Source organism: Lithobates pipiens, unplaced genomic scaffold, assembly GCF_037356315.1.
Source record: "Lithobates pipiens isolate NorthernLeopardFrog02 unplaced genomic scaffold, aLitPip1_a1.2 Scaffold_8, whole genome shotgun sequence".
NCBI classification, from domain to species: domain Eukaryota; kingdom Metazoa; phylum Chordata; class Amphibia; order Anura; family Ranidae; genus Lithobates; species Lithobates pipiens.
In genome coordinates, this window is record NW_027507903.1 from 203,263,889 (window position 1) to 203,282,429 (window position 18,541).

The following is an 18,541-nucleotide window of genomic DNA, read 5'->3' on the forward strand; positions in this document are numbered from 1 at the left end:
AGACTTGTTTTTTCTTTAACCACTTACAGACCGGACCATTTTGCTGGTCAAAGACCAGACCACTTTTTGCGATTCGGCACTGCGTCGCTTTAACTGACAATTGCGCGGTCGTGCGACGTGGCTCCCAAACAAAATTGAAGTCCTTTTTTTCCCACAAATAGAGCTTTCTTTTGGTGGTATTTGATCACCCCTGCGGTTTTTATTTTTTGTGCTATAAACAAAAATAGAGCGACAATTTTGAAAAAAACACATTATTTTTTACTTTTTGTTATAATAAATATCCCCCAAAAATATATAAAAAAAAATGTTTTCCATCAGTTTAGGCCGATACGTATTCTTCTACATATTTTTGGTAAAAAAAATCGCAATAAGCGATTGTTGATTGGTTTGCGCAAAAGTTATAGCGTTTACAAAATAGGGATAGTTTTATAGCATTTTTATTAATAATTTTTTATTATTTTTTTTTTACTAGTAATGGCGGCGATCAGCGATTTTTATTGTGACTGCGACATTGTGAGGGACCCATCGGACATTTTTTACACATTTTTGGGACCATTGTCATTTATACAGTAATCACTGCTATATAAATGCAGTGATTCCTGTGTAAATGACACTGGCAGTGAAGGGGTTAACCAGTGGGTGGCAGTGTATGGGGTTAAGTGTTCCTAGGGGTGTGTTACTAACTGTGGGGGGGTTGGGCTTTCATTTAGTGAACACTGATCTCTGCTTCAATCACATGGAGCAGAGATCAGCATAACTAGTTGCTAGGCAGAATGGAGAAATGCTGTTTACACGGCATTTCCTCCATTCAGCCGTCCCGTGAACCGCTTGCAGTATGCCCGCGGTGATCGAGTCCGCGGGTCCCACGACCGGACTCACGGGGGTCCCGACCAGCGCGGGAGCGCACCGCCGGTGGCACGCTCCCGATGGCAGGGCGGCATTGAAGATTGGACGTACCTGTACGCCAATATGCCTGCCCGTGCCATTCTGTCGACGTACATCGTCGTGCGCTGGTCGAGAACCGGTTAAATAACAAACATGTTACACTTACCTGCTCTGTGCAGATTTCATGCCAGCTCTTCTGGCTCCTTTCTCCTGCTGAGTGGCTTGCTATGAGTGTAACTGAGCAGGCTTGCTCCTGAGCCACTGTTCTGTGTGTTCATTCATACACAAAGTGTGGCTCTGCTCTCATTATTGGCTCACTGGCTGTGATTGACAGTAGCAGGAGCCAAAGGCTACTGCTGCTGTCTCAGCCAGTGAGGAGAGGGAGACCTGGGAGAGCCAAGGCTCTCATGCACATTGCTGGATCAGGGTGGGGATCAGGTCAGTATTATGGGGTCTGGGGTCGCTGCTGAACACAGAAGGTTTTTTACCTTCATGCTTACTATGCATGAAGGTAAAAAACCTTGAGCCTTTACAACTACTTTAACTTCTATGTCTGTCCCAAGCTAACTAGTGAACTGAATTTGACAGATGATCGCTTCACTATCTCTTCTGGAAGTCAATTCTGAGCATCAGCTACTCTTTCATTTGAAAAATGGCTTCAGTACTTTCAAAGTTTCAAAGTTTCCCAGTGTTGTTGAACAAGATAGACTGAAAATATAAAACTAAATCATTAGATGAATGTTCAAAATAAAACTACCATATTCATATAAAGTTTTTTTTAAATATTGGCTTACCTTTCTTAGTTGTTGTATTTTAGCAAGTTCTTCTTTTTCATTGCAATTTGCATCTGTACTTATATTTGAAGGAATGTAGATCAGAATATCTTGGCCTTAAAAAAAAATAAAAAAAATGAATCTAAAATAAACCTATACAAATCAGGTACAATGAACAAATCAGGCCAATTTAATGAACCTGTCTTATTACATAAAACTGAAAGACAACACCTCAGTTTAATGAGTTTAAAGCTACCCACAACCCATAGCTCAAATGTTCTTATACAGGGATGTTTTCCAAAATAGTATTTGAGGAATCTATCCAAACCTGATATTTCAATTACAGGAGGACTTGTAGTCTAAATCCCTCACTGATTTATTTATATTCTTTATATACAGTATTTGGGCTTCCATCAAACAGACTTTGCTTTGATTTTTTTGTAAAATCTGTAGCAAAAGGGTATACTTGAGAAGTGACTTATTCCACTGGCCCTAGAACTTTCAGAGATACCGGTAATAGGAAATATTGAAAGTTTTGAAGCCAGTTAACATTCTTAAACCAATAATGCTGCGTACACACGATCGGACATTCCGACAACGAAATCCTGGGACGGATGTTGGCTCAAGCTTGTCTTGCATACACACGGTCACACAAATGTTGTTGGAAATTCCGATTGTCAAGAACGCTCTGACGTACAACACGTACGACGGCACTATAAAGAGGACGTTCAATAGCCAGTATGCCACCCTTTGAGCTCCTTATGCTAATCTCGTGTTAGTAGAAGTTTGGTGAGAGACAATTCGCGATTTTCAGCCTTGTGCTTTTCAGATCATTACTGCTCTTCAGTTTGTGCTTGTGGATCATTTTGAAGCCATGTTGCGGGTACGTACTCATTGTGCAGCTCGTACTGTGTAGGGGCTTGGTGTTGGGGTTCTTACTTTGACCCAAGTCCAGTCCATAAACAGGACGAGGAGGAGTTCATGGATGAGGAATTGTTTGCTCTAGCATGACCAACTCTCGCATATGCCTTTTTTTGCGGGAGAGCCGTGAGAATAATCCTGATGATTTCAGGAATTATCTCCAGATGACGGACCCCGTTTTTCACCGTCTGTTGGCTTTGCTGTCCCCTTAAATGAAGCAGGACAACTCCATGGGGCAAGCCATCACTCCCGAGCAGAGGCTAGTCGCCACCTTGCAGTACTTGGCGACTGGGAGATGTCTGTGGGACATCAAGTTCTCGACAGGCATCTCCCCCCAGGCTCTGGGAATCATTATTGCAGAGACCTGTTCTGCCATCATTCAGGTCCTGCAGAAGGACTATATTAGGGTAGGTTTTATCCTTTAACATCACATTATATGTATTTAAATAAATGTATTTTTAAAATAAATTTAAAATAAATTTGTATTTAAAAATGAAAAATATTTCCTTTGATTTACAGCTTGTGTTTCTTTTAGCTGTCTCCTAGGTTCTCCGATGGTCTTTTTTTTTGGCCATTTTTTTCAATAGTTCCAATGTAATTTCTTTGATACATGAGCTGACAATCTCTTCCTCGGCTAACTATTATTTATGTTATGGATCTACACGCACACCTTCTTTTTGTTGTTAATGTATGTAATGCATTAATGATAATATTCATAATTTTCAGCACCCTGCAATAATTTTTTGGAGTGACGATAATGGCCTGATTTTTTGAAAATTATAAAGCACTATGGGTGTTATTTACTAAAGGAAAATCCACTCTGCACTACAAGTGCACTGCAAAAGTGTACTTGAAAGTGCACTTGTAGTGCAAAGTGGATTTGCCTTTAGGAAATAACCCCCGTTGTCACCGTTGTCACTGTAAAAACCAACTTAAAGTGGACCTAAAATGGACCTTCCGCTCATCGGATTCCTCCCCCCCTCCGGCGCCACAATTGGCACCCACTTCCGGGCTAGCTCTCTGCGGAAAGGGGCGTACATTACGCCCCTTTCCGCAAGTGCCTGCCCCCTTCCGCAAGTGCCCCGCTGCCTGCTGGGAAACACACAGATCCCAGAGGCAGCGGGGACCGTCCTCATTGCGCAGCGCGGCTCGCGCGTGCGCAGTAGGGAACCGGGAAATGAAGCCAAAAGGCTCCATTTCCTGATTCACATACCCAAGATGGCGGCGGCAGCACTCGAGTGTCGATCTAGAGATCGGCTTCGGGTGCCGACATCACAGGCTCGCTGGACAGGTAAGTGTCACTATTTTAAAAGTCAGCAGCTGCAGTATTTGTAGCTGCTGACTTTAAAAAAAAAAAAAAACGCGGAGTCCCGGCGGACTCCCACTTTAAGCAAAAAACTGCTATTGAGCATTGAAAGAAGAAGCCACACATTGTTGAGTAGAAACATTTTTACTCTGTGCACATTCACATGTGTGTATAGAAAACAGTTTTAAAAAAAAAATATATATATTTTTTGGGAAAAATTTCTGGGGACAGTATAAATATCTTTTTTTTGTAGTAAACAGGCATGTTTTTCAAAACATAAAACAATACAAAACTCAGGAACTTACAAAGTTCAACTTTGATAAATTGAAGGCAATATCCAACATTAGTATGTCCAAACTGTATTGCTATTGCCTTCATCAGATGGGGTGATGTCACCCCTCTGAAAGCTAAATTTTGAAGATGCATACAAATTGAGAGTACAATTTGAACTTGGGGCATCAGTGACCTATACTGCTTAGAGATTGAGGTCTATATTGGGACAAGATTATGCGAGTTTAGCCTGACATTAGGGTCTGTCTTGTATTGTGTCTTGATAAAATGGATCGATTCAACGATCATGATTTCCTCCCCCAATTCATTGGTTTGTACAGAGAGTCTGTGGCAGAAAAAAACACCCCTTTTATACAAATCGACTAAAGGGGAAGGCAGCGCTGGACAAATTGCTGGAATTTGTGAAGCCGCAAATCCCCACAGCAGACATCAACTATTTGAAGTGCACAATTGGTGACATGAGGAGCACATATAATAGGGAGTGCAAGAAGGTCCAGGATTCCCAGAGATCAGGAGCATCAGCAGATGACATTTATGTACCCAGGCTGTGGTACTATGACAGACTGCGATTTCTATCAGACCAGGCTGAAATCAGGTCATCACTCTCAACCCTTCCTTCCATTCTTCCTTCCACCCCAGCTGAGGCTTCCGACGTCCAACCTGGGCCTTCCACCCAGGAAGAAGATGTGGAGGAGCCCAGCTTGAGTCAGGTATAGCATTGTTCAACATATTTATCAAAATTAAGTGTGATTGATGAACAATAAACTAAAACTATGTCCCTTTTTCATACACAGCAAATCCTCAGCCAGGAGGAGGCTGTAGAAAGTGGCAGAAAGGAGGTGGCAGGGGAGGGTGGCAACCAGGAGGTGGTGGGGGGTAAGTGGCAGCCAGGCGGTGGCCAGGCCCAGTAGCCTGACTGAATCCCAGGTCCCTCCCCCTCCACCTTCAACAAAAAAGGCCCAGGAAGGGGAGGAGCGTGGAGGAGTCAGCACTTGGGTTAGGCTTCTGTGGCCCTCAGAACCCCCACCAGTCTACTGGAGGCCTATGCCTGCATAGCTACCAAACAAAATGCAGGAAATGGAGGTGGGCCAACGCCTCTTTTGTGAGGAACTGATATATATGGCCCTAAATAAGGGGTTGAAGGGCGAAATCAAAAGCAAAACTCACCTGTGCGAGTTGGACCATCCTCCTCCTCCACCTCCTGCCATAACTCCAACACCAGTGCCACAGCCTGGAAGCAAGCATGTAAGGAAGACAAGAGAGTTCGGTCTGGTCTGGCAAAAGATGCAAGCTGTTGTAAGACCACAGCCTGGGGACATATATGTCATCTGCTGAGTCATGGACCGGATTGTGTTCCCTATTAAATGGACTCCTCAGGTTCCCAATTTGCCTGTCAAATAGTTGATGTCTGCCCTGGGGTACAAAGGCTTCGCTAATTTCACCAGTTTATCCAGTGTTGCCTTCCTCTTTATTTTGTTATGACCCCTAAGCCCTTGTACACACGGTCTGAGTTTCCGACGGAATGTGTCCTATCGGACCGTTTTGTCGGATATTCCGACTGTGTGTGGTTTCCATCGGACTGTTTCCGTCGGACCAACTTTTCCAACTTGCCGGTAAAATTTTCCGACATAATGTTCCAATCGGACATACTCCGATCATGTGTAGCCTACTCCGACGGACAAAGTGCCACGCATGCTCAGATCAAATTCCTAGACCAAAGCTATTGGCTACTAGCCTGAACGTAGTCCCGTCATAACGAAATAACGTCATCACGTTATGTATAATCGGATTTTCTGACAACTTAGTCTGACCGTGTGTATGCAACATCACTTCTGGACCTCTTCCGGAATTAATCCGTCAGAATTACTCCGACGGATTTGGTTGTCGGAATCTCCGACCGTGTGTACAAGGGCTTATAAATATATATTTGTTTTCTTAAATCATTGGCTATGTGTTATAATTAAAAAACTACAGTTTGTGATTAGGCAGGTACATTTCAAAAAGACAATGTAAAATCAACAAGGGACACCAACACCAACCAATCTCCTTGAGGTTAAAAAATACAGGTTAATAATGGTGTTGTGTTAACTTGACACATAAAACCAAAAAAAAGATCATGGAGATCACTAAAATAAAAAACAGGAGATCTTGATTTCCAAAACAAAAAAGGAGATTACTATAAACAAAAATTAAAAACATTATTCTGGAGATCTGGTGAAAAAAATAAAAATTTTATTCATGAGATCACAAAAAATAATAAAGAAATCAGTTTGTCAGAACTCTTTGTGAATATCTATCTGCATTACATCTAGTTCAGTATGCTGAAGAAAAATACAATAAGAAATGAGGACAATCTAATCCCCAATTCCTTGACAAAGGTTACCCCATCTCCCTAGTAGAGGAGGCGTTCAACAACTATCACATGTTCCCCATTGGTTCCTGTACATCATCATCTTCTGCTGCCAAACAACCTACACGATTCATTACACAATTCCACACTAAATACAAAAAAAATTGAAAAAATCATAGCTGCACATTGGTCAGTACTGCTGGAAGATCCTCTTCTGAAGACTACAATGGCCATTAGACCCAAAATAGCATATAGGAAAGCCAGAAACATTAAAAGTAAAATCACTCCTAGTAAGATCAAGCCCACCCCACCTACCCCAGCACCTCTGGTCCTCATCTCACTAGTGGGGATGTACCAGTGCAAAAACAAAACTATTTGACGTGCCAATTTGTCCACCACAGCCAGAAAACTTTCTGTTAAAGGGAAAAACTATACACTAAAGGAACTCTACAACTGTTCTACGGACTATTTCATATACTGCCTCTTTTGTCCGTGCAGACTGTTCTATGTCGGAAAAAACATCTGGGTCCTTACAGCACGTTTTGGTGAACATAGGTGCTTCATTGAAAAGGGCTGTGACCATCATAGCATCCCTAAACATTTTTTAGGGCATCATAATAAATTCACAGCTGGTCTTAGGGTGTGGGTCATTTATTCCATCTCAGGGCCATTTCCTGCAGCCAACCGCTATAAATGTCGGCGCCGACAGGAAAAGTTTGGATCTATTGCTACCCTGACATGGGAAGGGTTGAATGAGGACATTGAGGTACACACGTTCCTGTGAGCCTCTTCTTTCCCATTAAACCTCCTCTATAATTTATACGATTTTGACTCCCCATAAGTGAGAACCTACACGATTAACATTTCTATGTGTTTTTTTCTTGTAGCAGACCCTTATGAGAGACCCTTATGGTCTCATAATCCATGTCACACCTATGACTTACAACCATAGTAAGTATAGTATGTTCCAGGCCCATATGGCTTTTATAATAGTTGTACCCTATACGTTCTAAATTTACGATTTTTTACTAATGATCTTACCCGTTCATATATGTTCTTACGAGTGTATATAAATAAATATATATATATATATATATATATGTACTCATATGCGTATGTGTAGATATATACATACTGTATAATCCTCTTAAACATGCCCCAGTTATACTCCCCGTGCAATCCTGTGAACCATGGACTTGCGCAGGTTGCATTGATTGGTCCGGTTGTGTATGCTTAACACATCACACACACATATACACCGGTAACCCTGTGTGTACACCTGGGTACATACACATAAGTGCATCCCTAGTACCCACTGCCCCCACTTGCCCACAGGTACCTAAGATTGTCCTTATGGATGCACTCACCTAATTATCAATTTTTTTGATTTTTTTACAAGTTTGCAGGCCCTCCCCCCTCATACTGGTATATATTTTATGTGTTTTGTGTATTTTATGTAATATATTATGTATATAGTGTATATTATATATTTTATATATTTTATGCCTGTGGTTGAGTACTAGCACTAGCACCAGTGTCTAGGGCTTGTCCTTTTATATGAGTCCAGTTTTAAACAACAATTTATTATTTTTATTATTTTGCAATCTGTTTTTATTGTCTTCGTCTAAGTTTTTCATAGTTTTTTTAACGTTTTTTTGAAAGTTTTTTTTTTTTAAAAAGTTTCTTGAGAAATGTATTTGACTTCTAAAATGCATTTGATTTATTTATTTATTTATGCAATAATGGTGTCACCCACTGATCCCCCTGTGCGGCAAAATAAAACTAGTGTACGAGCTGGGATCTGCTGTCCCACAGCACAGTCATATAAATAGTACCTCCCAGACGCTTCCACCCCAGGCTTGTAGAAAGAGCTGAGGCTCCAAGCACGTAGCCTGCTAGCCCATCTTCTTCCACTGCAACAGCTCCCCCAGATGTAATCCCATATCCGTTGGTTGGAAACGCTGGCTTCGTTTGCCTTCCTGGTGGCCACAGAACGTGCTGAGGACACACCATCCACACAGCCACACATTGGAGCCCTATCGGGACACAAGGAGCCCCCAGGACCACTGGATAACAGTTGAGCCTATATCTTTTTTATCTCTGCGTGTTCTCATGTACCTTTTCATTAAAACCCTGATTTTTAATACTGCACATAGGTGGCATTTCCTATGTTCCCCCTTCTAACATTCTTAAAACGCTTCTGTTTAACAAAAAAAGTAATTGTTGCTAGTGCGTTAGACATAACAACATAGTCACTAATTTGTTTGGTGCACGAGTCTTTAAAATGATGGGGTATTCAACAAAAGCTCTTCTAAATATCTTAGCATACATAAGATGTATACAACAAAGGTTTGGGCATGCTACACACACCCCAAAAAAAAAGGCATCATTGTACACAGGAAGTGTGTAGCACACCCAGCCTCCCTGCCTTGCTTCTGGGACCTCCCCTCCCAGTAAACACAGCAAATGTGGGCTTTGAGTAATTAAAGCCGGCATTACCGTATACTCAGAGATGAAGTCAGCAGCTGTCAAAAAGCAGTTGAAATCACTGTTTATAAAAAACACTGCTCCAGAGAGCGTATATTGTTACTTTTGTATCATTCAGTTCATTCAACTGTAGATCAAATTGATGAACCTAGATCTGCAAAGGATGCCAGTTAAAGCAACCTGACAAGAAAAAAAAAATCCCTTATTCACATTCATACATATACTAGGGCCTCCTTTAGACAGTAGCCAACTAGCCTACCAACATGTCTTTGGAGTGAGAGAGGAAACCACTGCATGCACAGGGAGAGCATGCAAACTGCAAGCAGGTAGTGGCATGGTTGGGATTTGAACCAGCCAGAATTGCTAATCACTTAGCCACTGTGCAGCCCGTGGCACCCCAACAGACCTCCGTGATGCACAATGCAGTTTCCTGCACTGCAAACAAATCATGAAACCATGTGCATTGCAGCACAACATGTTGTCATGTGATCCATCCTTTACTGCTTGTGCTGTTCACATGGACTTACTACTCTTCTATGATGGACTTATATTTAACGCATTGGTATATGTACACAACCTAAGGTACTGGAGTCTACAGAAGGCCTTGCGCACATAGACTTTAGCCTATATAAAACCATTCTATACAGTAAGCTTTTACAAAGCAATTGCAAAATTACTATGGACAGCTTTCTTGAAGCCTTTAAAATTCCTTTCAGCTCCAGTTTTGGAACATTAAACGCAGGCCATAATAAGAGTATTCAGCAACACTTTAAATTAGCTGCTAGAAAGATTCAGCACTACTGGAAACTCGTAGAAAGACTGCTAGTGACAGTCAGCACTCTCATTAGGAACTCTATTGAAAAGTTGCTTAAAAGACTTTTTAAAAGTTTCCAGAAAGCTATGCAAATACTTTGTAAATGCTGTAGAAGCAAACAGCCGTGTAACACATGTACATTTATGAAAGGCAAAGCTGTAGGATGGTCTCAGTCACAGTCAGACATTCAGACTGCTGATGTGAGCATGTGCTGTGAGACACAGACTCAGGTCACTCACTGTTGATCAGAGGTGAAGGTCCCCTGCCACCGATGCGCCTCTGAGGCTCTGACAGACTGACACTATGTATGGAGGGATTCCGGAGTGGCTGCCTGGTTGAGAGTTAGTTGCTGGCTAGAGAGGGAGAGAGGGAATAGGATCACCACTGAATGGGCGCCTTGGGCAGGAGTGCGCCCTAGGCGGCTGTCTAGTTTGCCTAGTGGTAGCGCTGGCCCTGGTCAGCAGGTTCTCCTCATTCACTAAGCTCTGTGGATAATTGTAAAGTGAACAGTTATTTGATTTTAACAAATCAACAGCAACAACATGCATGGTGTCACTGCAAAATGGCTGTCAATTTTCAATGCAGGCTGCTGGACAACCTAGGCGCACACCCAAGTCAAACATGGGGCTATAAATTTATCAGGGCATATGTGTTTTATAGCTATGCAATGTCCATTCATTCAATGAGTCATTTTAGTGTGAATTTTCACTTTAAAGCAGAACTAAATTCTTCATAGCAGTGTTTTGTTTTTTTTTGTCATTATATGCCAGTATGCACAGCATACTTTTACATTACAGCACAATTACCTGCTAAAGCATCCTCCTTTTGTAATGACATATCCAAGATCCTTATGTAGAGAAAAGCCAGCACTGCAACAATGTTCCAAAATTACAATTTTCTGAGGTCCCATATCAACAAAAACACTGTTTTGGGAATTGACAGACCATCTTTCTTAACCACTTGCCGCCCACCCACCGCCAAATGACGGAAGAGTGGTGTAGCTCTCTCGTTATGGGTGGACATCATATGACGTTGCCCCAGAACGGCTGCTCCTGCGTGCCCGCAGTTTGGTGATCGTGGCCACACTGTGTTGCTAGGACACAGGGTGACCCCAATATCTGTAAAAAGCTGATGACACAGCCCTTTAACCATGTGATCAGCTGTGTCCAATCACAGCCAGTCACATGTAAATGCAGAAGTGTCAGTAATCATCTCTCATCGCCTCACACTGACAGAGTGTGTGGTGAGGAGAGCCGATCAGTGGCATAAGTGCCCTGATTACAGTAAAGCCCATCAGTGACACAAATCAGTGCCCATCAGTAACACAAATCAATAGCCATTACTGATACCAGTCAGTGCGGCCTTTTAGTGCCCATCAGTGCTGGCTCATCAGAGCTGCCTATGAATGCCCATCAGTGCCTGCCGTCCAGCAGTGCCCATCAGTGCTGCCTATTAGTGCTCACCAGTGACACCTATCAGTGCTGCCTATCAGTTCCCATCAGTGTCACTTATCAGTGCTCATCAGTGCCACCTATCAGTGTCAATCAGTGCTGCCTATCCATGCAGCCTATTAGTGCCCACCAGTGACACCTATCAGTGCCCACCAGTGCTGCCTATCAGTGCTCATCAGTGTCGCTTATCAGTACTCATCAGTGCCACCTATCAGGGCCCATCAGTGCAGCATAATAGTGCCTCCTCATCAGTGCCCATAAGTGCCGCCTCATCAGTGCCCATAAATGGCACCTCATCAGTGCCCATCAGTGCAGCCTGTCAGTGCCCACCAGGGTTGCCTCATCAACACACATCAGTGAAGGAGAAAAATTACTTATTTACAAAATTTACTGACAGAAACTGAGAAAAACTTAATTTTTTCGAAATTTTCAGTCTTTTTTCTTAGCAAAAAGAAGAAAATGATAAAATACATTTTCCCTGGCTCCTAGAATTTTTTTATTCCATGTACACTACCCACATGCACTGGATATTGTCTATTGTAAGTGTATTTTTGACATGCCAAAATAGGGCTATCTTTGGTTGTCACTTTAACCTCCTTAATACTGGGCACTTTCATCCCCTTCCTGTCCAGGCCATTTTTCAGCTTTCAGCGCTGTCACACTTTGAATGACAATTGATCGGTCATCCAACACTGTACCATAACCTATTTTTTTATCATTTTCTTCACTCAAATAGAGCTTTCTTTTGGTGGTATTTAATCACTGCTGGATTTTTTTATTTTTTGCTAAGAAAAAAGACTGAAAATTTAGAAAAAATAAACAACTTTGTTTTTCTCTTCTGCCAAAACATCTAACTCCTAGAGATTTTTTTGCTTGACTTTAGTTCCAATTTATTGTCTTCAACCATTATACATGTTACTGGTTCAGTAAGTTTGTTGAGCTTAAAGAGAAGTTTGACTGCATTTTAACAAATACACTGGTACAAAACCCAAGATATGTTGTTATATTCTGTCTAAATTTCCTGATAATAGCTCAAGCTCTATCATTTGTATTGAAGTTCACCTTTTGTAAAACATTTGATTCTGAAAAACTGGTCAGTGAAATAATATACATAGTCTAATATGCTTTGTTAGGTGTGTACAGACTTTAAAGTATTCATTGTGAACTAGTGGTTATGTTCAAATTGTGCTTAATGCCATAGAATTTGATCTACAAACATCTACAATTAAGTATGGAATTTTCACATACATACAGCATTTACATTGTTCCCATGCAATATTTGATCAGATATCTTCTGGACAGAGTGAAATTTTTATCACCCTGGTTTGTTTGTTACACTCTCTGCTTTATAAATAGACCCCATAGTTTGTCATCGTACTGAGCCAACCACTGGTTGTTAAAACAGCACCTCTGCATCAAACACAATGTAATCCATGACAAATAAGAAAGTTGTATGGGTTAATGCATTTTGTGGTCGTAATTTATTTACAATATAAACCAGTCTTTCTCAATGTTTTAATATAGAGGAATCCTTGAAATAATTTTCAAGTCTTGGGAAACCCTGCTAAACTATTATATCTCTAGATCACGGCAAATTTGCATGGTCAATCGGTTATAAGTATAATAATACACACAAAAAGGGGTGTATGGTCCTTCTAAACAGGATGTTATTATAAACTTGCAGGCAAAAAGGAGAACCAGAACCTTCTTTAAGTGGAAGTGGGTTTGATAATAAAGTTGGCAGTGCCTTCACCCAGGACAGAACCTCTGTGAACAGAGGGAATTCCATTCCTGGGAAATTACCAGTAATTGAATCAAAGTAATTGGGAGCAGAGCAACTACTGCAACCAGCATATATCAACCATATGTATATAGATGCACATCAGTATGGAAATAATACAAGGTTTATATCAGAAAAGATTAATAATAGTACATGAGTACACTGTACAAACAAGGTAATAGTAGCAAAGAACACAATAAGAGTCCTGGTGGGACTGTACGCATATAGCCCCTCTATATATAGTTATTAATAAAGACACACATGAATGTTGCAGCAAACTTCAGTTACAGGGGCCCTGAGGATGACCACAATGCAGCATCCATCTTGATGCTGAAGACCTCAAGCCATTGTCCAACCAGCCTGGAAAGTAGCTTCTCACCAGCAGAAACCATGCCATGACAAGGGACTTTGCATCTTAAGCCGCGTACACACGGGCGGACTGTCTGTCCAACTTAGTCCGCCGAAACACATTTCAGCGGACAGTCCGCTCGTGTGTGGGCTTCAGCGGACTTTTTCAGCGTGCAGTCTGGCGGACTAAGTATTTCGGAATTTCCGTAATATTGTCCGTCCAACTTTGGTTTCAGCGGACAGTCCGCTCGTGAGTAGGCTAGTTGGACGGACTAAGTATGGCGCATGCTCAGAAAGGATTTACACGGCGGAAGGTTGCATTGCTGTGTATTGGACGTCCTATTTCTAGTCCCGTCGTACGTGCTGTACACGTCATCGCGCAAGCTTTCAACGGACTGTTTGTTCATCGTGTGTGGTCAAGTCCGTTCATTCGAAAGTAGGACGGACTGTCCGTCGGATTGTCTGACGGACTTAGTTGGCCAGACAGTCCGCCCGTGTGTACGCGGCTTTAGTCCCTAGTTACTTCTAATTTTCCATTCAACTACCTATAGGCTGTCTAACTTGGCTCCAGCCAGTGTTAGTTATTGAGCCCTTAGCTAACACTAGCTATAGAATGCAAAATGCAGAAGGGACAGAATTCATTAAAATTACAGGCACTGCATATACATTCTATTACAATAAACAGATTCACCCATTAACATACAGCAATGTAGTCTCTACACACACACTGTATCAAACTATTTGATATAATGAATGTGAGATAACAAGGAGGCAGATATACTTTTATTACATACATTGTTGTTACACTTTTAACATAGGAACCCTTGACTATGACTAATAATCCCTGTTTCTGATCTGGATTAACAACAGCTCTTCAATAGGGACATGTAGTCTCAGCTGCTCTCTCTCTTTTTACTTCCTCCTTCTGGGCCTTCTAACCAAGCCACACAGCGACAGGAAAATGTATATAAATAACTTTCCAACATTAGATAATAAAGTCACTTACAAGTACAGACATTAAAGTGCATCAGATCCTTACACTAGATAAATAGCCTCATTGGTTTCACTGCCTTAAAACAAAGGTGCAAATAAAGACAAACATTCCTGTCTGTATACCCGTTCTGGCTATTGGAGACAGTGAAACAATATGTCAGCCAGGCAACTAGCAATTGCCTGGAAACTCAGCAGGAAACATATGGAACAGCACCCTACACGTTTTTTTGCACATATTTCCTATAAGTTGTAGCTTTTTTGCTGCTGCTGCTGCTGCATTGTGTCACTCAATATGGAACTACTATATCAAATCGAATGAGCAGCAGTTCATCTACTGGAATGCTTTAACACAGACAAGTGTTCCTATGGACATCACAGACTCACAGCAGAGCCCCATCATTTCAGCTGCATGTAACTGGACTGGTTTATTCAGAAGAAATTGGAGTCACTGGTAAACAACATCTGCTTTTTATTTGGGTACTTCAGTTAAAGTTTTTACAAGGAAGCTGCCTCATCAGTAAATGAAAAAGACACTAGGCTTTTGTTCTTTCTAGACAGAACAAAGAAAAAAAAACACAAGATTGTTGGTCACCAGAAGATCATACAGAGATCTGAGAACATAGCTCCAATAAGCTATTCTGCTACCTGAATTTTTTTTTAAAATATTAAGCTTTAGTCATAGCAGGGTATAACTGATACAAACAACCGCTAAAAAAATAGTAAAATAAAAATATCAAAATGATTTTTAATGCTGTTAGGATTCTATACAAGGCGAAAGGTGAGGATGATAATGAAAATGACAATGATGATAAATGAAACCGTATAAAGAAGTGTGTACTGGCAGGGTGTCCCAGTAGGGAGCAACAGAGCCATATATACACAGGAAGATTTCTGGTTTAAAACAGCTCTAATTAATTGGGCAATATACCATTTTTTTTCTTAATTACAACTGGCTACATGGGGTTTCTTGTGTATTTCTATTCTAGCTCTAGATTTTCAAATCTTTAAAATGTGTTGTTTGGTACATTTAAGTAATTTATATCCCATTTCTGAATAAACATATAGAAAAAGCTTCACACAGCATACTAGTAACAGTAAACTGTAATTATAAAATATGCTACAGAGGATAGTAATGCATTATTTATTTATTTATTTTTAATTTGGCTCCATACAATAGTATGTTGATATTAAGTGATTTGTCTGGCCAGAACTGTTAACCAGTGGGCTCTTCCCCACCTTTGTCGTTTGGAAGGAGGTGCTAATAGTTGTGGTGGGATTGTGTGAAATATATCTACCCTCTGTTGAAGTATCCTGCTTGAGATCAATTTTGTGCGACCTGATCCTAGAGTAATTCACTTTCTCTTTAAAAATTGTGTTGTATTTCTGAAGCTTCTGCATAGACTTGGTGGAATTACATGTATGCAAGATCAGACCACCTTCAGATTACTGGGTCTGGTAATGGTCTCAGGAGCATCACAGCTGGGCTCAGCCAGTCATTATGTTTTTTTTGCTACATAGCAGGTTATGGGAAAGATAAGCATAGTTGTCAGGGGCCTTCTCTAGACATGATATCACCACCTGATCTATCCAAATAGGATAATATTGGGCAATTGTCACCTTGCATTTATTGAGAACACTAGCCCAGTTCTGACAGACCTAGAAAGCTATCCAATATTTGCCATATTAGCACCGATGAGGCTAACACACAGCCTACACTATATCATAATGACATCAACCAACCAAGAAGGCAAAACTCCATGGGCAGGCAGAACTTGTGTAAGGAAGGCAGTAAATTGGATTTACTAAAAGCAAATAGGCTGTTGACTTGGGAAGATTGACTGTGCAAGGGAAGGTTCCCAAGAGCTTAGTGAATGTGGTGAGATTTCAATTTGCAAAGAATAACCAATCATGTATGAGAAAAATAAAAAATAAATGCATTTTTGTTTGCTCGTGAGTGAGTGATGGAAGTTAGCAGAGCTTGACCACATTCACTAAGCTCTTGGGATAATTCCCTTGCAAAGTGAAAAGCCTATTTGCCTTTATTAAATCAACCCCAATATTTTAAAATTCTGCGTAAACCTAATGGAATAAGACAGCTGAAAGAAAGCGGTGTATAAAGATTTCAATGCCTTTCTTTAATCATATCCTTCATACAGAATGACTTGGAACTAATTACGTGCATGCTAGCCTATTATGCTTCAAGATACAATTTGTACTATGCATGTGCAGTCCCCTATATTTGTAAATTATAATATTTATGTTAGAATTCTAACTTTCTTTTAGTCATTAACTACAACACATGACATGATTTAATTAAATTAGGATCTAAATTATAATTATATATAAGATCCATTTTTTAACTTGTCTTATAGCCTGGTGGCCTGCATGTTGATGAGATCATTTAAGCCCACTAAACGTAAAATTAAGCCATAACTTTCCAGTTTCATCTCTGCTCTGTCACATGAATTCTGCACCAAGGACATGCCAGTTTTTAGCACTACAGTTTTGCGGGCAATAATATATTCAACTTTAATTTATGGAACTCAAACAGCCAGTCAGAAGGTTAGGGGTGTCAGCACCAGGCACAATGTGCTGCTACATTTTGATGTAGTATCAGTTAAAATTGATGAATTATCACCATGAAGAACTTTTTATAACCGCCTTAGTATTAAATAATACAATGTTCTTTGTCAAGCACTATAGCTAGAAAAAAGCCATTGGGCCTGACACCTAGGCTATCAGACAGCGTTATGGTGTGTAATCTCTATTGAAGTGATTGATTACATTATTTATGCTTTGCAAACAAACAGCAGCTGTAACCCCTTGTAGGGTTTGTTTAACTTCAAAGGATTTCCCTTTCTTGTGGATCATGCAGTGAGCCCTTATGGGTATAGCTCATTAAAATTAAAAGTGCATGTGTGTTGAATCAATAATAAATTGATTGCTCAGTAAAAAATAGCAGGGAACATTCCATACCTCCTGCTAAAAAAGTCAACTTCTGGGATGCTCATAATTGACTTTCAAACTCATCAAAATGTCTTTAAAATAAAGCTTATGATGAAAGGGATTTTGCAACGTGCACCATTTAGGAGATATTTACTTTACATGCAGCCAGTGATGTTGCCAGCACATGCGATCTGAAGGAACGGTATACCCGTTCCTTTTTCGGTATGACCAGAAAGGTGTTTGCCCATAGAAGAGGTTAAGTAAATCTATGCCCAAAAATAAAACAACAAATTGCAGATTTCTGGTCCTTAGATGTGGGGGCTGAATTTGTTTTCTTTTTCAGCCTCTTAGTATTTTATTTTTACTGGATAATCCTGACAGTAACACACTTTCTCAATGTTCACTCACTGTGCTGTATCTAAGGAGGGGCAGCATTGTCATCCTAATGCCACAAAGGAAAATGTTTGATGGGAGCTTTTTGTCGGAAATTCTGACCGTGTGTAGTCTACATTGAACATTTTCCACTGGAATTTCCGACACACAAAATTTGAGATCTGGATCTCAAATTTTCCAACAACAAAATCTGTTGTCGGAAATTCCGATCATGTGTACACAATTCCGAAGCACAAAGTTCTACGCATGCTCGGAATCAAGCAGAAGAGCCGCACTGGCTATTGAACTTAAATTTTCTCGGCTCGTCGTACATTACCGCGTTCTTGACGTTCGGAATTTCCGACAACATTGTGTGACCGTGTGTATGCAAGACAAGTTTGAGCCAACATTCTTCGGAGAAAATCCCATGGATTTTGTTGTCGGAATGTCCGATCGTGTGTATGTGGCATCAGACAGGCAGTGTTTTAGGACTGTAGAACTCCTTCCTCTCTCTTCTTATCTATAATGTAGAAGAAAGTGTTTTGTGGCCCACAGAGATTGCTGAACATAATAACTGATAAGAGTCAGCAGAGGAAGAGTGAACAGGACATAATCTGCTGTTATTTTTTTTGTTGCACTTACCTATACAAATATAACAACACTCTTTCAATTGTATATTTAAACAGACCAAATGTCAGCTAATAAAATAAGTTAATTGTTAGGATTTAAACATTTTAGTTGTAAGTCATAAAAACTGAAAATGTTAATTCTGTCTTGAGAGAAACATGGACACTGTAATTGCTAATCTCTCGTACTTGTCTGGC

General features: G+C 40.6%; 1 protein-coding gene across 1 annotated transcript in view; it reads right to left on the reverse strand.

Moving 5' to 3' along the window:
• CPED1 (cadherin like and PC-esterase domain containing 1) overlaps positions 1-18,541 on the reverse strand; it is a 396,971-nt gene that overhangs the window by 300,816 nt on the left and 77,614 nt on the right. The window contains exon 3 of the mRNA XM_077473332.1: positions 1,680-1,774. Within this exon, the coding sequence (XP_077329458.1) occupies positions 1,680-1,774 (95 nt within the window). The remainder of the gene's footprint in view (positions 1-1,679; positions 1,775-18,541) is intronic.